This window comes from Psammomys obesus, unplaced genomic scaffold (assembly GCF_907164565.1).
Source record: "Psammomys obesus unplaced genomic scaffold, mPsaObe1.curated_primary_1811, whole genome shotgun sequence".
In the NCBI taxonomy this organism is placed as follows: domain Eukaryota; kingdom Metazoa; phylum Chordata; class Mammalia; order Rodentia; family Muridae; genus Psammomys; species Psammomys obesus.
The window spans coordinates 12,227,423-12,249,525 of NW_026585626.1; the positions used below are offsets into that span (position 1 = coordinate 12,227,423).

The 22,103-nt window shown below is 42.1% G+C and overlaps 1 protein-coding gene across 2 annotated transcripts in view; it reads left to right on the plus strand.

Moving 5' to 3' along the window:
* Kat2b (lysine acetyltransferase 2B) overlaps positions 1 to 22,103 on the plus strand; it is a 113,253-nt gene that overhangs the window by 86,931 nt on the left and 4,219 nt on the right. Inside the window, exons 9-17 of one of the 2 annotated variants that reach the window (XM_055614152.1) lie at positions 3,282 to 3,418; positions 7,267 to 7,475; positions 8,546 to 8,672; positions 14,564 to 14,674; positions 15,227 to 15,370; positions 18,761 to 18,875; positions 20,580 to 20,616; positions 20,819 to 20,882; positions 20,992 to 21,076. In XM_055614152.1, the coding sequence (XP_055470127.1) occupies positions 3,282 to 3,418; positions 7,267 to 7,475; positions 8,546 to 8,672; positions 14,564 to 14,674; positions 15,227 to 15,370; positions 18,761 to 18,875; positions 20,580 to 20,616; positions 20,819 to 20,882; positions 20,992 to 21,076 (1,029 nt within the window). The remainder of the gene's footprint in view (positions 1 to 3,281; positions 3,419 to 7,266; positions 7,476 to 8,545; positions 8,673 to 14,563; positions 14,675 to 15,226; positions 15,371 to 18,760; positions 18,876 to 20,579; positions 20,617 to 20,818; positions 20,883 to 20,991; positions 21,077 to 22,103) is intronic. The other variant, XM_055614157.1, reaches the window with a different exon arrangement.

Sequence of the window (22,103 nt, forward strand, 5' to 3'; positions counted from 1 at the left end):
CACACACACACACACACACACACACACACACACACACACACACACACTTCCTGCCCCCTAGTTACAAAAATAAATGTAGGTTATAATAGTAAAAGAAAAAGAACCAGAAAAGTCAAACATGAGACCAGAAAAGAGGAAGTTATCACAAACTGGGTGTGGAAGTACAAGCTATAATCTGACCATTTGGGAGGCTGAGACAGGAGGATTAAGATTTTAAAGGATTAACTTTGGTTACATAGTGAGTCAAAGGCCAGACAGGGTTTCATGAAACCTTGTCTTAAAAAGAAAGAAAAAGAAAAAGCTACTATGTTCCTCATTCTCAGAAGGAACATGGGAGAATCTTTGAATGCTTTTCCCAGCCATTGCCTTACTCAACGTGTGAAGTATTATTTTTTTAGGTTAAAAGAGTCCAAACCTGGCCCCACAAATTACAACATGTGAGTGTTAAAGTGGGTCATTTTGTAACGAAAAAAGAAAATTCACCATTTAAACATCACTTATGTAACTTTCTATTCTTTTCCTTTGTGTGTATGTGTATGGTGTACATATGAGTGTGTGTGGTGCACTTGTGTGCAGAGCTCCAAGACTGATGTTAAGAATCTTCCTTTCTGGGTGGTGCTAGCACACACCTTTAGTCCCAGCACTGGGGAGGAAGAGGCAGATGAATCTCTGACTTCTAGGCCAGCCTGGTCTACAGAACAAGTTCCAGGACAGCCAAAGCTACACAGAAAAATCCTGTCTCTAAAAACAAACAAACAAACAAACAAACAAACATGCCAAAACAAAAAGAATTCCTTGATCATTCTCCGTCTTACTTGTTGAGGCCAGGATTTTCAGTTAAATCTAAACATCACAGATAAAGAAAGGTCTAGCTACCCCGATTCCTGGAGAGATATCAGACTCCTTCCAACGGAGGAACTTACAAGTGTGTCATCATGCATGCCTGGCTTTTGTGGGTTCTGAGGATCCGAATTTTGATTCACACATTTGCAAGGCAGGTACTTTTTCCATAGCTATTTCCCCAGCACTGTTTTGTTTATTAAAAATAAAACATTTTACTAGTATTTTTCAAATACAGATGAAGATAACTAAAAACAGTGTACACACATGCATATGAGTGCCTGTGCTGTGTAGATGGAGATAATCAGGATTATAAAGGGAAATAATCAGATCAACCAGCATCGAAGGTTTGGAAAACAAACCTTAATTCTTAGACCAAGCAGACAAATACACCAAAGAGAATCTATACATCCTAAAAACATGTCCGGTAGGATCAGGCCGCTGGATGCTCAGGGACTGCTCTACCCCAGCATTGGAAAACCCAGATTCTTTCAATGAAGACACTGCACAGTTATAACCCCTCCTCCCCAAAACAAAAGCAACAACAAGAAAAACCCTCCTCATTTCAGAATATTAAACAGTCCTTACCAATCCTTGACATCTGTGATCACAGGGATGAACTACAGCCTTGAACTCACTGTGCAAAGGATGACCTTTAGCTCCAGCCCTCCAAGAATAACAGAAATCACACTCTAAGTCTGCTTAGGCCTAGAAAATGCTTTTAAGAGCACTGACTGCTCTTGCAGAGGACCCATGTTTGGTTCCTAGTATCCATGTCAGACAGCTCACAATTGCCTCTGTTCTTCAGTTCCATGGGATCTCTGATCCCTTCATCTGCCCCCCAAGCTCCCCAACACACACACACACACACACACACACACACTATCTTGCTCTTCCAGAGAACCCAGGTTTATTTCCCAGCACTGACATGGCAGCTCACAACTGTAACTCCAGTTCCAGATGATCTGACACTCTTCACAAAGACATAAATGGAGACAAATCACCAATGCACAAGAAATAAAAATAAATTAAAAAGGAAACATGCTTTAATAACACACATGTCCAGTTGAAAATCATCTTAGAAAACAGGCAACCTTGAGCTCAACTATGTTCATAGCAGCTTTATTCATAATAGGCAAAATCTGGAAACAGCATAGATATCCTTCAGTCAAGGAATAGATTCAGAAATTGTGGTACATTTATATAATGGAATACTACTCAGCAATTAAAAACAGGGAAATCATGAAATTTGCAGGCAAATGAATGGAACTAGAAAAGATCATCCTGATTGAGCTAACCCAGAGGCAAAAAGACACACATGGTATATACTTACTTATAAGTGGATATTAGACATATAATATAGGATAAATATACTAAAATCTACAATCCTAAAGAAGCTAAACAACAAGGAGGATCCTAGGGAAGAGGCTTAATCCTCATCCAAGAGGCCAAACAGGATAGACATCTGAAGTAGAAGACAAGGAACAGGACAGGAGCCTACGACGGAGGGCTCCTGAAAGACTCTACCCATCAGGGTATTGAAGAAAATGCTGAGACTCACAGCCAAACTTTGGGCAGAGTGCAGGGAACCTTATGGAAGAATGACAGAAAGAGAAAGATCTGGAGGAGACAGGAGCTCCACAAGGAGACCAACAGAGCTAAAAAACCTGGGTCCAGGGGTCTGCAGAGACTAATGCTCCAACCAAGAACCATGCAAGGAGAAGACCTAGACCCCCTGCTCAGATGTAGCCCATAGGCAGCTCAGTCTCCATGTGGGTTCCGTAGTAAGGGCAGCAGGGGCTGTTTCTGATATGGACTCAGTACCTGCTCTTTGATCACCTCTCCCTGGGACGGGGAACAGACTTGCCAGGGCACAGAGGAAGAGGATCCAGACAGTTCTGACTAGGGTCAAATAGTAGGGGAGGAAGACCTCTCGTATCAGTGGACTAGGGGAAGGGCATAGGGGGAGAAGAGGAAGGAGTGTGGGACTGGGAGGAGATGATGGAGAGAGTACTGTCAGGATACAAAGTGGATAAATTGTAACAAACAAACAAATAAACAAACAAATAAATAAAAAAATAGGCAATCTTTAAAATGGACCTAGACTTGGCAATGGTGGTGATCTCCTTTCTCCTCCAATACTTTTCTTCTCTTAGAAGGCTGGGGACAGCCATCAGTGCTATTAGAAAATTAGGTGGGAGAACAGTGTAATAGCATACATCTCTTCTCCCAGCTTTCAGGAGGTAGAAACAGAAGTATTGTCAAAGTTTGAAGATAACCTGAGCTACATATAATGAGAGACCAAACAGGGATACATGGCAAGACCTTTTCTCACCCCATGTCCTGTCTCCAAAGTGAGTTAGATTCATCAGTATGTATTTTCCATTTCAAACCATCCTTTTTTTTTTTTTTTTTTTTGCCTTTTATTTTGAACATCACAGGAGAAAAGAGGAAAATGAACAACTCTCATGCTCCAGAGGAGGCCAAGAGATCCCGAGTGACGGGGGATATTCCTGTGGAATTGATCAATGAGGTCATGTCTACCATCACAGACCCTGCAGTGATGCTTGGACCAGAGGTCAGCAGGGGGAAGCAGGCAGGCAGCAGGGAGGGCCTTCCGGTCTCCCTGCCACACTAGCTGTCAGAGATGAGTGTGGGGTGCTGAGAACACACTGGAGGTCCCTCTAGGCAGGGCAGGAATGGCTAACCAAGATGTACTTACCCTTGATGAATATCAATTACAGGGCCACAAACTATAGTTTCAAGTAGTTGGAAAATTTTCCATATTGAAGACTTTTAAGCTTTCAGCAACAGTGCAAAAAGAAAAAAAAAAGTTTGATAAAAATCCATGGACTATGCCTGGAGAGTCATCAGTGATCACACCCTATTTCCCTTTGTTTACCTTCTTTTTTCTTTCCTGTGAGCCTTTTAGAATCATTTCAGTTTCAAATGGATGTAATAATATCTAACACCTAGTGTGTTTGCCTGTGTCTCATACAAAAGCAATTTTCTTGCCTAATCACGTGAGTAAGCACTTAGGAAATTTAGCTTTGCTATGAGGTCCTCTGGTTTAGGGTCGGCAGACTGTAGTCTTCCAGTCAGAGCTGCTGTTCAGCTTGTGGGCTCATGTAGCTCTTCCGCATCAGCCTTCTAACTAGCTAGGAGCAAAGGTGTGTCTCAGCAGGCTAGACTTGTGACAGTTCTCATGGACCCTGTTATCTGTGCACCATTGCACACAGCAGAAAAATTGAATAGTTGAGGCTTGGAATTCGTGTCTTGCAAAATAAAATCACTTGACTGTTCACGGAAAAGTTTGCTGGCCTAATAGGCAACCTATGTCCAATGGCCATCTTACCAGTTTTTAACATGTATTGCTGTTGATGGAGACTCAATTATGAACCAAGCATGACATTCAGTTTTTATTTTTTCATCTCCCTTAGTGTCTTTCCTCTCTCTCTCTATCTCTCTTTTCTCTCTCTCTTCTTTCCTTTCCTTCCTTCCTTCCTTCCTTCCTTCCTTCCTTCCTTCCTTCTTTCCTTCCTACCTTGTCTATCTTTCTTTTTCTTTTTCTTTTTTTTTGACGGGTCTCATGTAATCTAGGTTTATCTTGGACTCACTATACAGCCAGGATGAATGACCTTGGACTACAATGCTAGGGATCAGATCCAGGGCTTCCTATATGCTGGGCAAGCACCTTACCATATCCCAGTTTCTTTAGTCTCCTTTAACTCAGAAGTGTTTTAGGCCTTTCCTCTTCTTTTACAATGCACTTTTGTTGAGGAGCCTTTTGTCTAGGTTTTCATAATGTTTCTGGATCTGTGTAATAGTTCAGATCAATCCAGTTAAAACATTTTTGTTGAAAGCTACTGCTTGCATCTTATCCTGGAAAGAATCCAGGAACAGGGGAGCTTAAGAAATTTCCAGGAAATGAAGACATGGCCTGAATAGTAGTTTATAAACAACTTCTGTCTTTTGGTGTGGCTGTTTCTATGTTTTTGTTTTTGTTTTTTAAATTAATGCCAAGGATAATTAAGAGAATTGAGTGTTGCAACAGAACTGTTTGCTATTTTTTTTTTTCTTTTGGACTGTCCAGTATGTAGAGATCTAAAGCTGAGCTTCTTTTGTGTATGTGCTTTAGGGATTTTGTAACTTTACACATGAGCAGAGCTTGGTGTGCTCAGTTGAAAAGTATGGAGACAGTCACCCATTTCACAATCTGTTGCTGCAGTTAGTGGTGTATCATTATACCTTAGGAAACTGCTACATTTTCAGATATTTTTGTAAAGTGGTTGTTAAATATCTTGGTAGCTTGAAGTTTACCACAGTGATACCCAGTCATAGGGCAACTAGCCAGGGCCCTCAAAGCTAGTACTGCAGTTAGGACTTTTTTTCCCAGCAGAGGTGTTTGTTGAAGATTTCCTTGGCCAGCATGAGGACCTGGCAGTAGGCCATGCAGCCTGCTCTGAGTTAAGTCCGGACCAATAGACACTTCTAGAAAGAAAACTGTCTTCCAAAAAGCAGTGCTAAGAATATAATTATGACGGCTGCTCTATGGTGCATTTCAAGAATTTGGGACCTGTTATTTTAATGTCTTTACTTTTTCATCATCATTGCTACTATGTTAGTATTGTGTTCTATTAGTGAGTCACTCCTCAGGCATGGAGGTCAGAGGACAACTTTCAGGAGTCAGTTCTCTCCTTCAGTTGTGGATTCTGGGCATCAAACTGAGGTCGTCAGGCTTGTGCAGTTAATACTTTTGCCTGATTATCCACCACTGGTCCCTTTTTAAAAATTCATATCTATCTATCTATCTATCTATCTATCTATCTATCTATCTATCTATCTATCTATCTAATGTGTTTGTGTGTATAGTGTTCGTGCACCCGTGGGAATACTCATGCCATGGCGTGAATATGAAGAAAGGTTAGAGGTCAATCTGAAGGAATCATCTCTCTGTCCATCAGATTGGTCTTGGTCTGGGATATTGAACTTAGGTTGTCAGCAAGCACCCTTTTGCAGCAAGCACCCCTACCTGCTGAGTCATCTCACGCCCCTTAACCCCCCATAAAATTCAGAGTCTTTATATTTTAATTTATGCCTATGTGTCTGAGTATATGCCATGTATGTGTGGCTGCCCACAGAAGCCAGAAAAGGGCATTGCCCCCCCCCCCCCCCGCAGCCCTGGGGCTAGAGTTGCAGACAGTTGTGAGCCTCCCAATATGGGTACTTGGAAGCAAGCGTGGGTCCTCTGTAGAGCAGCAGGCACTGTTAACTGCTGAGCACTCTCTCTAGCCCCGCTATTTTCCTTAGCGTTTTGTTGGGGCAGTGTACCAGCCATTCCTTACCAGTGTGTGTGGGAGAGCAGGTGCCCAGGGAGGCCAGAAGAGGGTGTCAGGTCCTCTGGCCTGGAGTTACAGGCACTTGTGAGCCACCCAAATGTGGAGACCGCTGAGCCATCCTTTTAGCCCCCGAAAATATTGTCTTAAAAATAATTTTTGCGTTAATCTGTGTTCACATGAGCGTGGTGGCACATCAGTGCCTGTGGCAGATTCTCTTACAAAAACCAACCAACCAAACAAACAAATAACTTGTTTTTGACTAGTTTTAGTAGTCAGCTTGCTTTAATGCTGGAACACTTGACCTCCTAGGTGCTTGGGATCTGAACCCCTGGCTTGTGAAGCAAGTGCTTTACTCACTGTGCCATCTCCTCTATTGGTTCTCTAACAAAAAAGTTTCCCAAGCAGAAGTGACGGTTTATACCTCCACTCACTAGGGAAGCTGATGCAGGCGGCTGTTAGTTCAAAGCCACCTTATACTACATAGCAAGATCCTGTCTCAGTAAGGAAAAGTTTTCTGATGCCTAATCCATACAAAATATAATGCACATGTTATCTCCTCATAATGCTCTATTTACTTAATTCATTCACTTATTTTGTGTGTGGTTTCTCATGCCTGTGTACACATACAGGCCAGACGAGGATGTCCAGTGTCTTCCTCTATGACTTCCTTCAAGTCTTTTGAAACGGAGTCTCAACCTGGGGCATCTGCTTGTTTTCTTGGTGGTTGGAAGCCCGTAAACCCCAGTGAGCCTTCTGTCTCTGCCTTCTTTGGAGCTGGGGTTACAAGTGTCCAAACGATGCACCTGGCTTGTTACATGGCTACTGGAATCTAAACACCAGTCTGCCTGATTGTACAGTAAACCCTTTTTGCACTGAGTCATCTACCTCGCCCACTTAACCCATGTTCCTATTTTGTCTTCATAACTTTCGGGGTGTGGATGCACAGGTGTCTCATGTGCACACGTTTATGACCCTCAAGTTCACACCAGGGTCTTATTACAACAGGGAAAGCTGTCTTGTTACCCAGTACACTGCCGTCAAAGAAAAACCTTTTGTAATCTTTTGTTTCTTTCCTTGCGGATCCCAGACCAATTTTCTGTCAGCACATTCAGCCAGAGATGAGGCAGCAAGGCTGGAAGAACGCAGGGGCGTCATTGAATTCCACGTGGTGGGCAATTCTCTGAAGCAGAAACCGAATAAGAAGATCCTGATGTGGCTGGTGGGCCTACAGAATGTGTTTTCCCACCAGCTGCCTCGCATGCCCAAAGAATACATCACACGGCTTGTCTTTGACCCGTAGGTTCAGCTCATTCTTCCTTATTTCTTCTTTAATATGAGCGGGAACTGTTTAGATAGTGACACACACACACACACACACACACACACACACACACACACACTCAGTTACACACACAAATAAATGAATGAAATAAAAAAAAAAAAGCTGGTGAGGATCTTCTGCATCACATTTTTTAGCCATGAAAGCATAGAAATACTAGGGTGTCTTACTTCACAGTCAATCCATTCTTGGTTTTGTTGTCTTAACTAGGTACCAGTCTAGCCCAAGTACGGTTGCATCAAAGCTTTGTTGGATCTTCAGGCAAAGTATGGAGCATAGCCCAGACCATTTATGCAATGTGCTCTGTAAACACTGGGGAAATTATTGTGATTTATAAGTTAACCTAGAAAATTTATTGCTTTAAGGGGGGAAAAATCCAAGGATGAGGATGTAGCTCAGTGGTAGAGGGCTCATGTAGCATGAACAAAGCCCTAGGTTCAATTCACAGTACTACAAAAACAAAAGTGAAATCTACAAAAGACAAGGACTTAAACATTTCCATTCAGCTGTATTTAACTTAGTTAGCCAGACAGCCTGTGTAAAATATGATCTGTTCATGTGGCAAGTCAGAGTGAGACAGTTGGGTGGGATTTCCACACAGCAGGGCTTGACAGTTCCTATATGTGCATGTTGTGTTCTTTGCTGTAATGTTTCTATGTCTGTCAGTGTGAACTCTTCAGAAATGCATGCCATCCTTACCTACAGCTTTGAGCTTTGAGCTTTGAGCTTTCCTTCCAGCTCCATAGCTAGTTCCGAGGTATTGGGCATGCCAGTTTCAGAGGCCCTCCAACCACGCACTTTCAGACTCAGGCTCTGCTTAGGGAATACTTTCTTTGTTTTGGTGGGAAATCTGATGAAGTAGGCTTATCCTAAAGAGTCCAGGGAAATGGCTGCCTGATGAGCTGGCATAGAGAGGAAAGAACTTACCCCAGCCCCTGCTAAGCCTTCTTAGTCAACGAGGAGCATCTCCAAAAGCATTTTACATAACCAAGAAAGACAATACTCTAACTTAACCTTATTCTTTTAGGAAACACAAAACCCTTGCTTTAATTAAAGATGGCCGTGTCATTGGTGGTATCTGTTTCCGGATGTTTCCATCCCAGGGATTCACAGAGATTGTTTTCTGTGCAGTAACCTCAAATGAACAAGTCAAGGTAAGAGAAACCCAGGGCCTTAGCAGAAAAACAGAGGCAGAGGCTTTTTGCTGAAGCTGTGGAACATGGGAAATCCCTCTCGGCTGGGCCAGAGAAGGCTCCAGGTGAAGTTCAGGCCTTTCTCAAGTTCTGTCACTGCTGTTGAGTGTGTATATGTGAGGGCAGTACCTTGTCCTGTGTATTCTCAATAGGATTATACAGAGGTTCTGTTCAGCCTTCAGGCAGAGTGAAGGAGCCCCACACATGCCAACATGTATCCTGAAGGTAGGAGATGGCACATAGAGTTTTGAAAGTAAATCTATGTACATTGTTAACTTATATGTAACAGCACAGTCAGTCAGACAGACACACACATACACACATGCACACACACACACACAACTTAGTTATCTCACACACAGCAAGACTCTCCTGACCTTGTGTATTAAGACAGACAAGTATTAAAGAAGTTTCAGAAGAAGTTGAATATGTTGGCCCACATATTTAATCTCAGTATTTAGGAAGGAGAGGTGGGCAGATCTCTGGGAATTTGAGGCCACTCTGATCTACCTATTAAATCCAGGATAGCCTGGAAGACCCTATCTAAAAATAAAAACAGACAGACAGAAAAGAAGTCATGACAAATTTTAATAACTGTATGATCAAAGTATTTATGTGGATTTGTTTCAGAATATGCCCTTGAACTCAGAGGTATGTGCATGCTAGATGAGCACTTTGCCGTAGAACTGCAGCCCCAGTCCCTCACATGGGTTTTGGTCTTGCTGAGGTAGTCTTCTGCCTCGGCCATGTTGTCTTTGTGATAGGTTCTCTGATGCTGGGAGCTAAGGCTATGCTGTATTAGGGTCACCTCTGGTTTGCCTGGAATAATCTGCATGTACTGACAGAAAGAGCTCTTCTCTACACTCAGTCATATTCTAACTTTTTTTTTTTTTTGAGACAGAGTTTCTCTGTGTAGCCTTGGCTGTCTTGGAACTGACTCTGTAGACCAGGCTGGCCTCAGACTCACAGAGATGTGCCTGTCTCTGCCTCCAGAGTGCTGGGATTAAAGGTGTGTGCCACCACTGCCCAGCTGTATTCTACTGTATTTCTCTGAGGACGTTGCTTCGGGTCTAGGAGGGTAGGGTTTTAGCATTCAACAGACTCCACAATGTGGTTCTCAATCTTCCTGATGTTGCAGTCCTTTAACACCCTTCCTCATGTTGTGGTGACCCCAACCATAAAATTCTTTTTGTTTCTACTTCACAACTGTAGTACAATTTGAATCATAATGTAAATATTTGATATGCAGAATATCTGATAGTTGACCCCAACGGAGTCAGGAGCCACAGGTTGAGAACTGATACAGAGAGTATGAAGAAATTTTGTGGTAAGGAGCTGTAAAGAGCATAGGAGTCAGTGGTGGCAGCAAAGAAGGTTGGAAGGTCTGAGACAAGTTGTTCAAAAAAATCACATGGAAGCTGCATATATAAGCCATGTACGTACTTAGTATAAACTTTCTAGAAGATCTATTTCAAAAAGCAAGTGAAAGAAAGGATAGGTCAGTTTTTCAAGTATATTTCATTCAACTAAAATTGAGTATTATGAAATTATCAACAGCATCTACATTCTCTATGCTAAGTCTTTGAAATTGGTGTGTAGTTTACACTCATAGCCTGTCCCAGTTTGCACTGGCCACATTCAGTGATTCAGTGGGCACAAGAGGCTGGTGGCTTCTCTATTGGGCAGTGCAGTGCTAAAGACTTTATTGGTTCTTTCAGGTTCAAAGAACCACTGCTATTTACAGAAACCCAAAATAAGTCACTGGAAGAAATAATTTTGTTTAGAGTGTGGTTAGTTTCAGATACTTTTGTTTTCTTCTACAGTTCAAGCCCCAACTCCTTTTCCCTGTTTCAAGGCAGAGTCTCACAGAACTGATGTTGATTTCACATTTGTTATAAAGCTAAGAATGGCCTTTACCTCCTGACTTTACTACCTCTATTTTTTCTCTCTCTCTTTTTATTGAAGCAGGGTTTCACTATGTTGCTCATACTCTCTTGAAACTCTTTATGTAAGTCAGGCTGGCCTTGAACTCAGTATTCTTGTATTAATTTGCAGAGTATTAGGCATTATGGGGTTATAAGCATGCAATCTAGTTCTTCATGTTTTCTGTTCTGGTTTGCCTGTTTTGTTTTTATACAGGGTCTCATTATGTATCTCTAGTTGCCATGGAAACTTTTTGTAGACCAGTCTGGCCTAGAACTCACAGAGATCTACTTACTTCTGCCTCCTGAAACAAGTGAATTTCAGTTTTTTACTCTAACACTCAGCATCAAATTGCAGATTCAGGCCCCTCATATTTTGTCTGTGGAAGGGAAAGGCTCAAGTTAGATAGAATCTGTCCTTTAATGCTTTTTCAAGAATTCTGACGATATGCCTTTTAGATGCTGTTACTGTTGTCACCTGTCTCCCAGCGTGACAAATGTCCAGATATCTCCCAAAGTCCAGAATTTAGGACCTCACTTAAAGAAAGCTGTGTTTGGCAATACAAAGAGAAAAACTTTGCCTTGAAAAACACACCAGTGTCTTGAAATTTGGGGTAATTTGTTTTTTAAAGATGGCTGTACCACGCACTCAGTTTGGAAGAGTTTATTAAATTAAGGTCGACATGGGTACTTCTAGGGATACCAGAGGGAAACTGAAGGTACCTTAACAGTGGTGGGAAGCTCTGTCTCATGACTTCCAGAAGGGCATTTCCCCTCCCTGCCATAGCATGGACCATGCAGGCTTCTAAAAACTTGAAAGAAGCTGGCCAAACATTACAGACTCAGGAATAACAAGGGGGAAAAATGTTTTTCAGGGTAGTGCAGGAATGTGGGTGAAGGGTTACTTACAGGAGCAGAAATGATTCATAGACAGCTTATATCACCCAGGCCTGCCCAGTATGGGTGCAAGCCCCTACAAGCTGGAAATCTGGAGCCCACTGCAGAGCCTGTAGGAAGCTCAACCAGTTGGAGAGAGTTCTTTCCAGGTAGTTCAGTTGGTCTAGGAGTGTCTCTCAGTCTTTATTGCTTATATACATATGAGGAAAGGAGGAAGCCTTGAGCGTGTGAAGTCCTGAGAGAATATGTGTTCTTGCCACAGCCTGCCATGTCAGGGACCCTAGCCTCCACTCAGGGGACAATGTCAAAGCCTCTCCTCCCCGCCAGAGGAAGCCTCATAAAGATGGTAGAATCTTCCTCTGGTCCTCGTGCTGATTTTGATAGTGTGTGAAGAAAATGTCCCCATAGTTTTCTTCCCTTTATACCGTGGTTCTAAACTTCTGGGTCATGATCCCTTTGTGGGGGGGGGGGGCGCATGTCAAGCCACCTTTTCACAGGAGTCACATAAGACTACCAGAAAACAGAGATATTTACATTATGATTCATAACAGTAGCAAAATTACAGTTATGAAGTAGTAATGAAAAAAATTTGTGGTTGGGGGTCACCACAACATGGGAACTGTTGCAGCATCGGGAAGGTTGGGGACCGCTGACTTAATACTTATGGCCTGAAGACCGCTCCCCTACAGAGATTGCTCCTACTGAGATTAGCCAAACCTGTCTCCCTCGTCAGTTGTCTGCAACAATTCAGCCTCCTCCCTGTTCAGCTCTAGGTAATAAACATGCTGAGCTTCTCGGGCATGCTGAGCTTGGGTGTGGGGAGGAGGTTGCTGTGGTTTCTCTATTGGATTATGCAGATCTCAGGGTGTGTGTGTCCGTCCTTTCTTCATTCTCAGTCTTCTTGAAGCAATTTTGAGTTTTTTGCTTCTATGTGTGTAATGGGAATCGTACATAGGTTCTCTGGAAGAGCAGCCAGTGCTCTTAACTGCTGAGCCATCTCTCTAGCCCCAGCCACTTGACAAACTCTTCTTAAATGCCTAACTGAATTATTTCTAACTCTTCTTCTTTTACCCATCACAAATGCATTCTTCTGAATCCATGCTACACAATAGAAATACGAGTTTCATATGTAATTCTTTTTCTAAGTCAGGCATGGTGGCACATGACTTTGATCCCAGCAGAGTGAGGCACAGGCAGGTGGATCACTGTGAGTTCCAGGTTAGCCTGGCTCAAAAGACCAAACTAATAAATAAATGAATAAATAAAATAAAAATTTCTAGTAGTCATTTTGCAAATGTTTTTTACTTTGTACTTAACCCAATATGTCCAAATATTGCCATGTCAATACAAAGTATAAAATGTGTTTTCATATTTTTTGCTGATGGACATTTTATGCTTCTAGCTCAGTCTAATTGGCATTAGTAAGCTGCTATGCTGAATAGTGCAGGTCTATACTATAATTCTACCTTTTTTTTCCTTCCCTATGTCTCTATGAATTCTTCCAGGACAGATATAATTCACTTGTTTTTCTATTCACATTATATCCAGACTCAGTGTCTTGCTATTGTGGTGCATGTAGCAAAAATATCCTAGGGTGACATCACTGGTAGAACAATTTCCACAAAAGGGAGCTGCTGCTGCTGACTTGTATTGGCTAGAGTACCATGCCTGATAGTAGTAAGGCAAATTAATTAGATTGCTAAGGAGTCCCTGGCTCATGCCATACAGAGAGAGACCGTGGCTTGGTTATTGCTTGGTTTGAGGATTCAGAAGTGGAAGTAAATAGGAGTGAGGATCAGATCCTGTACTCTGTGCTGTGATTCTGGGAGGTTTGTGTCTGTGATGTAGACGAAATCTTTTGTGTAAGGACATTTGACTCTGGATGCTCTGACTCCTGTGGTTTTTTTGTTTTGTTTTGTTTTTGTTTTCTTTATGAGGTTCTGAAGCACCGAATTCATCAGTCTTTTCTGAGCTTTGTGTGTCACTGAACAAAAGCTAATATTTGCATACTTTTTCCCATTTAGACCACTCAGGTTTTATTGTTATTCTTTGTTTGTTTTCCAGTCAAGGTTTTTCTATGCAGACCTGGCTATGAAAGTACAGAGACCCACCAGCCTCTGCCTCCCGAGTGCTGGGATTAAAGGCATGTGCTGCCACCACCTGGCTATCAAGTTTTCACTTTTTAAATTAATTTTTAATTATGATTATATTAATTCTTTGAAAATTTTACACATTTGTACAACCTCTTTTCCCAAGTCTTATTTTTGAAAAAAAAAAATTTTTTTTTGAGACAGGGTTTTGGTATATAGCCCAAAGCTATATACTAAATATAGATCCTCCCACCTCAGCATTTTGAATACTAGCATCACAGATGCATACCAGAACACTGTGCCTGTTTTCATATATTAAACCATTCAATTATTCAACGTTGTTCACAGCTTTTGTTACCACTGTTTTTTGCTGACTCAGATTCTGGGTTTCTCAGGTTTTTCTTGGTCTGATAAACCAAGCTGGAAGTCCTGTGTCTGTGATGCAGTTGCTAGAAGGGTTGTTGGTGCCTGGAACAGGTAAATGCCTAGATCAGTACACACAGCAGCTAGTGAAGTTCTGCATGGCTTGTTTACATCCCTCAGATATGCTAATGAGGATCAGCACCATTCATCTACCTCCCTCCTTGCATCTTAGCTTCTCAAATACTTTCAAGGTTAAGCTTACATCAGCATTCACTCTAAAAGCATCTGGCATCAGCAAGAAGGTCGTTAGGATTAAGTTTGGAGACTCACTGTGTTATTTTCAAAGAACCAGGAACTAGTATTTCCAAGTGATGATTTTGTCTTGAACCACAGATTTTGAATGTTTTAGTTTGTGATTCTGTTTCAAAATTAAGACATGCAAGAAAGGTTTGTTGCCAGGATAGTTCCTCCAAGAAAGACCCTGGCTGGTAAAATATTTAATGTGACGAACTCCTGTATGCTATCATTTTGTGTCATGTTTTTAGAAACTTCTTTTCTTGAGTATCTTTGCTTCCACCAGGGCTATGGAACACACCTGATGAACCATCTCAAAGAATACCATATAAAGCATGACATCCTGAACTTCCTCACATACGCAGATGAGTATGCCATCGGCTACTTCAAGAAGCAGGTTGGTTCCCCGTGAAGCCTTGCTCCCTCAGTCTGTGTGCAAGCATGTATGTGTACATGTGTGTGTCCAGGTGCATGCACTTATCTGTGAACTCTCAGTGGCCAAAGCAAGATATCTGTCTGCCTTATTGCTTTCGGATGAGACAGGATCTCTCACTAAATCTGAAGCTCTCTTAAAAATTAAAAATGGAAGGGAAATTGATTTAGTTTCCAGAAAACGTTCATTTCTGACAAAGTCTGCACAGGATTCCAATCCTAGGAGCTCGGTGGTCACTCTACTCTTGGATTTATATTCCTCCTGCTGGGATTAGTGCTGTGCACACTGCCACCCCTGGACACTTTTAAATGAAAATTTGCTTCCCGATGGGCACTGTTTGGTTTTTGATGGTTTTGCTTGTCCTGGGTCTCTCTGTGTGGCTGCTGTTCAGAGCCATGACGCTGGGAAGAGCCTTCCCCTAACCCTTGGCACTAGGCTTGGCCCCGAGGGAGTGCTTAGCAGCCAGCGGGACAGTGTTAAACAGCAACCTGATGAGTGAACCGATTTTCCTTCCAGGGTTTCTCCAAAGAAATCAAAATACCTAAAACCAAATATGTCGGCTACATCAAAGATTATGAAGGAGCCACTTTGATGGGATGTGAACTGAACCCTCAGATCCCGTACACAGAGTTCTCTGTCATCATTAAAAAGCAGAAGGAGGTAAGCTGATGACTCCTGTCCTGCTTAGGTCAGCATTGGGGTGGGCTGCATTTTATGGGTTCCCCTACCCCCATGTGTGTGTGTGTGTGCGTGTGTGCGTGTGTGTGAATGCACGTATGCCAAACTCTGTGAAATATAGCACGTATACAGTCCGATGACATGCTGACTTCATTAGGGTCTTTTGCATTCTGGGCCCTTTGCAATATTATCTCTTTGCTTTTATCCCACAAAGGATAGTCAAAGGCCACTGCTGAAGTTTTAACCCTCTAGTTCACATCACCCTATTCCGCATCACTCAGGCAAATGGCATTTTTTCAGGTTCTGTTCCAGGCTACCTTTGAACTTCTGAAGTGTTAGCCTGACTCTTCCACTTGGATTTAATCATTTATCATACAGAGGCATTTTTTCTAGTGTCTATTACTGTTCTTTACATTGCAAGCCCTGAAGTCATCCTTCCAGGTAATAACTGGTTTGTTCTCTGTATTGGAATGGCATTCTTTATGTTTACAAATGAGAAGTGGTAATATCAGAGAAGGCTCCAGATATGAGGTTACAGTGATTTAATACCTTTTAAAAGTCACAACAGCCTAAAAGAGAGAGTCCACAAGGACTGTTTATGAAATCAATGACCTCTGGAATAGCCAGGACCGTGTCCTGGGAGCTGGGATGTGGGTGACATGTTTCATGCAGTACTTCCGTGTTCTTCCCTGACAAGTTACTGAAGAAACAAATCTTAAACCCATCTGCTTTCCACTGATATCTTTAATCCCAATTCTTTTGCTTACTAGATGTGACCCACGCTTACATAGTGCCTAATGACATTAGTTACTGAGTATTTTATTTAAAGTGGGTCAGGTATGGCTGCTGTAGAAGAGCAAAAGGCATTTTATTTTAAGTTAAAAAAAATCAAGATTCCTTTGTTGCATGGTCAAAGATGTCTGCTCAATAAAGGAGTTCCAAACAGGGCTGTGGGAGGATTCCTAATGCAGCAGGTGCCGCTGGCCTGCTGTTTTGAAAGAGCTGCCTCCCCCACTGTTCTTTAGGGTCTAACAAGCAGGTCTAGACTTGGCATCTCTTTGGTGCATTGGTGGCTGCTGACCAGTTGACATTGGCCGTGTGCGGTGGCCGCTCATTCTGTAACCCTCCCCTAGCCAGAAGGATTCATTCCCTAATAGTATTAGAGTCCCCTGGAGTTTGCAGATCCCTGCTGAGAATGATCTGTCTTACTACCTAGTGGAGATTATTTCAGATATCTAAAAAAGTTTTACTTTTTAAAAAAAACAAGGCTTTTTCTGTCTCTCTTCTTTTCTGTTCCCTGTTGGCTCCCCACTTTCTCTTTTACCCACCCCTCTTTGTCTCTAGTCATTTCTCACATATACTATTGAATGGATGAGTGTTTGGAGTATTAACCTAGGTTTTTGGTTTTTTGTTTTTTCACACAGATATACAATGTATCTTGGTCATAAATATCCTGAACTCCCTCCCTCCATCATCTAGCATCACCCCAATATATTGTCCATATGCCTCCCAACTTCATACCTTAAAACATAAACCTCAAAATCACTAAGTCCAGTTAGTGCTGCTCAGGTACACATAAGCATGGGGTCATCCACGGAGGCACTGACAACCTATCAGTGGCCACACTCACAGAGATAAGTCTTCCTCCTTCAGACACTATCGGTTCCATTAGCTTCTCGTCTAAGGGTGGGACATCTGGAATTCTTACCTCCTTCATGATACAGTTTTTAACTGTTGTGCAGATAACCAAAACTGCTATGAATTTGCATCAGCCAAGTAGTATCCTTAGGCCATCCTTTTGCAACATTCCTCCCTGTTTGCTGGCTCTTACATTTTTTTCTGCCTTCTCTTCCACGATGCTCTCTGAGCCTTTGGGGATGAATGTGTTAATGAAGATGTCCCATCTGTGGTTGTGCTCTCATAGCCTTAGTCTCAGCATTTTGGACTAGATTTTTAAAAGAGAGCTATAATCATACCATGATAAAATAATTGTTTTCTTGTAGAAACAGGCTAAGTGTCACTTATCCAAAATGTTCCTGACCCGAGTATTTTAGAATCTGTTTTATTTTCTTCTTCAATATTTCCATTGACTTACTGATTGAGCATCTTTAATGAGAAAATCCATAATCTGAAATACTGTAAAATGTCAAACTCCACCTGTGAAAAGTCCTGTGAATAATAACAGCAGTGAGAACTTTTCCGGTCCCTGAATGTAATCTGATCAGAATCAGCTGAAGGTGGAGAGAGAACTCTCCACTGCCCCATAGGTGAGGTAGCGTCGTTGAATACCTATGTGAATTGTGGGGTAGCATGAACAAGCATCAGGTCAGTGTCCAGCAGAGAAGCTGATGGGATCATAGAAGAGCTAGGACCCTGTATCGTGTGAGAAAGAAAGGCACTGCTTGAGCAAGAGAAAAGGTGATAGGCAGGGAGGTATATAAGCTGCTCTGTGCACACGTGAGTAGTTCCCCACATTGTGGAGTGTGGGGATCAGGAACTAGGGAGGAAGGAGGAGTGGCCATGGAGTCTACACAGAATCCCAGGAATCAGAATCCAGAGACAGACTCAAAGGTGCAGAGCGAACTTTACTGTCCAGTGTAACAGCCCTTAAACGATTGACAGGCCAATCAGACCATCCCATGCTAGCTTCAAGTACCAGTAGCAATCAGTCAGGTTGGTGCAAATATAAGGGATGTGGGGAGGGAAGGTCACCATAGGAGGCTTCTGTGAAGAAGGGGGAAGCAGTCAGTGCCCTGGCCTCGGATCCATTTTGAGACTTCACTAGTGTACTAGGAGTCCCTAGTGGATCAACACTATGTGCAGTGGATCAGGACCTTTCGAGATGTAGGAGCCGCTTCAGTTGATATTTCCCACAGTGGAGAGTGATGTGAGACTACAAGAAGCTGAGCCTGAAGGGCTCCTGCTCACCTCTCTAGCTAGCCCTCTCCTTCCTTCTCTCTGATGGACCATTCCTTAGTGACAAGAGGTTATGTGAATGTTACGATATGAGTATGGTATAAAAGAACACACACACACTCCCTCTTGTGTAAAAGCCGTAGAACAACTTCCTGGGATTCATTCTCTTCTACCACATGGAATTCTAGGGACTGAACTCAGATCTTCCGGCTTGGTGGCAGGCACCTTGCCCACTGAGCCATATCACTGGTCCCAGGACACTGCTGTCTCTTACCTGCTAATTTTGTGCTTCCTACCCTTTGTCTTCTGGAAATGTGTACACCTTAAGGGGCATAGTCTCCTTAGTTTATCTGAGTTTTTTTGTTTGTTTGTTTGTTTTTGTTTTTTGGTGTGTGTGTGTGTGTGTGTGTGTGTGTAGCTTCTTTGACTAAACACACTTTACCCCATGCTTTTCAGATCATTAAAAAGCTGATAGAAAGAAAACAAGCTCAGATTCGAAAAGTCTACCCTGGACTTTCATGTTTCAAAGATGGAGTTCGGCAGATTCCTATAGAAAACATTCCTGGAATCAGTATGTATAGACATTTCTAAAAAGCAAAATCTCTGTTGATCCTATGGGATATATTTGATATAATTTCCAGAATTTAGTCATGTAAAAACTTTCACCTGTCCCCTTTTCATGTGTGGTGCTTCTGGTCTTTGAAGTGGGTGGCAAGCTGGTTGTAATTCCAGCATTGGGGGACTAAGGTAGAAGGATGTAGATTTGAGGCCAACTGAGGCAAGAGTGAGTTACTACCTGGGGATGGGGATGGCAGTAATAAAGACTTTTTAATGTCTTTTTCTTTCTAACTCAACCCAGACAGCATAGCTTTTAAAAAAGTATTAATATCCATGATTTATTTGGACCTGGCACCTGCCTACAATGCTTAGAAACAGAAGTATGTGTTAAATAGCATGGAAACTGTAGAAATGGAGGAACTGGTCTTCAAATGTTATATAAATTAGCATGCAGAAGGTCAGAACAAGAAGTAACCTATTCTGTTCTCCAAATGGCCTGCTGTGGACGACCTGCCTTGGTGCCACTGTGACCTGCATGAACCCATTGTCTGACTTCTCTTTCTCACCCCTTTCTAAGTGTGATGGAGATCACATCAGTTATTTTAAGTTCTTATTTTACAGTAGCTTCCTTAAGAATTATTTTTTAATTCTCTAAAAATGAACTGTTCAATCATATGAAATGACTGGGCTTTGTAGATTAGAAACTACTAATTACCATTTGGCAATCTTGGTTTGAACATAAGTTCTTCTAATGACTCAGTAGCAGGCCTCCCTCCCCCCAAACACAAACACAAAAATAAAATTCAGATCTTCCGGCTTGGTGGCAGGCACCTTGCCCACTGAGCCATATCAGCCTGCCAGTAAAGAGGCAGGATGCCTGTTTTCATTGCATCTGTCCTGTCTCAGTCTCTTGATGCTGAGCTCCAGGTCTCACTTTCCTATGTTGTCACTGTGGCTGAGTAGTTGCCCCACTGTTGAATGCCTAATGGTGCCAGGTATTCTTCTGATTTTACTTTATTTGTTCCCAATTTACTGTTTTTTTTCCCCCTTTTTTAAAAGTTTATATATTTGGACTTTTAGAAAAATATTAGTTGATGTCACAAGGTTTACCAGCTAGTTTCTGTAGTTGTGCTTTGTAGGTAGGTAAGTTGAGGAAGAGAAAAGGTGACCTTTTTTTAAGGATAAGGAAAGAAATAGAATCCAGATCCTCCAGATACCAGGTCTCTAGAAGCCAGATCTGCATTGCAAGCAGGGCACTGCTGAACAAAACAGAGAGCAGAATATTGTTTTGAGCTAAAATGATAGCAGCATATTGTACTGTGGTAATACGACTTGCAGTTTAAAATGTGGTAGTGTTTTTCTCCATTTTCTCCTTTCTTTTGAAGAACTGAAATTCTTGCCTTAGCAGACACTGGCTGAGTCTGTAGCTCAGGGATAGAGTATGTCTCACTAGTGGTGTGAGGTGTTGGCTTCAATCCTCAAAGGCAATTAATAAATCAAATGAGAACAGAATATATTAATATAGCTGGCAGTCTGGGAAAACATTTATGTTGTAAGCTGTACGAGAAGGAAAATATATGCCACTAATTTTACTGTGTTTCCCCAAATAGACATTTATTAAAACATGGCTGTCATATATGATGCTTTTGATAAGTAGTATGTTATTCTTTTGACCCAAAGCAGTTCTCATTTAGTGTTTAATTTTGTTGACATATAGGAGAGACAGGCTGGAAACCAAGTGGAAAAGAGAAAAGGTAAGCAAGCTGGGCTAGAGGATGTTAATGGAAGTGATTTTCTCACTTCCAGCACTTTAGAGGAAAAGGGCCAAGTGATATAATTGGTACAGAGAAGTTGGTGGGCCTCTTCCTAGGCTGGGACCTGTGAGGCTGAGCTGAGTGGTGATGAGGCCTGGAGCATGAACACTAATGCTTCCTCCTCACTTTCTGTTCTTTCAAGTAAAGAGCCCAAAGACCCTGAGCAGCTTTACAGCACCCTCAAGAACATCCTGCAGCAGGTTAAGGTGGGTGTGTTTGTTTTTCATCTCATGTTCTTATTTTTGAAATTATTTTCTCAAATGGCATTTTTATATGAGCTACCTAATTTATTTATTTGTTTGTTTATTTCTCAAGAGCCATCAAAGTGCTTGGCCCTTCATGGAACCAGTGAAGAGAACAGAAGCTCCGGGATATTATGAAGTTATAAGGTTTCCCATGGGTAATGCTATTACAATTTTCTCAGTGTAGAGCTAGAACAGGATGGCGATGTAGAAGGCAGACATTGGCTAGGGTAGACTTTACTGCCCTCTGGGGTAATGAGTGGATAATGAGTGGATTCATGATAGTGATTCGGGGGCAAAAAGGGAAGTGATTGTCAGTCAGGGATATTCTGTGCATTTTTAGTACACTAGTTGTATTGAAGGCAGTTCTGGATTGCAAACTAGCTATTTGGATGTAGCTTCCTGCTGGGTTACAGGTGAAAAGAAACTAGGTTTAGACTTTTTTTTTATGGCTTGAGTCTGCCAAAAGTGGTTCTTTTTTTTTTTTTTAATTCTTTTTTAATTACACTTTATTCACTTTGTGTCCCCCCTGTGGTTCCCTCCCTCCTCCAGTCCCAATCCCTCCCTTTCTCCACCCTCTGCATGCATGCCCCTCCCCAAGTCCATTGATAGGGGAGGTCTTCTTTTCCTTCTGATCCTAGTCAATTAGGTCTCATCAGTAGTGGCTGCATTGTTTTCTTCTGTGGCCTGGTAATGTGGCTTCCCCCTCAGGGGAAGGTTATTAAAGAGCAGGCCAATCAGTTCATGCCAGAGGCAGTCCTTGTTCCTATTATAATGGAACCCACTTGGACACTGAACTGCCATGGGCTACATCTGTGCAGGGGTCTTAGGTTATCTCCATGCATAGTCCTTATTTGGAGTATCAGTCTCAGGAAAGACCCCTGTGCTCAGATTTTTTGGTTCTGTTGCTCTCCTTGTGGAGTTCCTGTCCTCTCCAGATCTTACTGTTTCCCACTTCTTTCCTAAGATTTTCTGCATTCTGCCCAAAGGTTGCCCATAAGTCTCAGCATCTGCATTGATAGTCTGCAGGGCAGAGCCTTTCAGAGGTCCTCTGTATCAGGCTCCTGACTTGTCCCTCTTTTCTCCTTTTTCTGATGTCTATTCTTTTTGCCTTTCTGGATAGGAATTGAGCATTTTAGCAAGAGTCCTCCCTCTTGATTAGTTTCTTTAGGTCTACAGATTTTA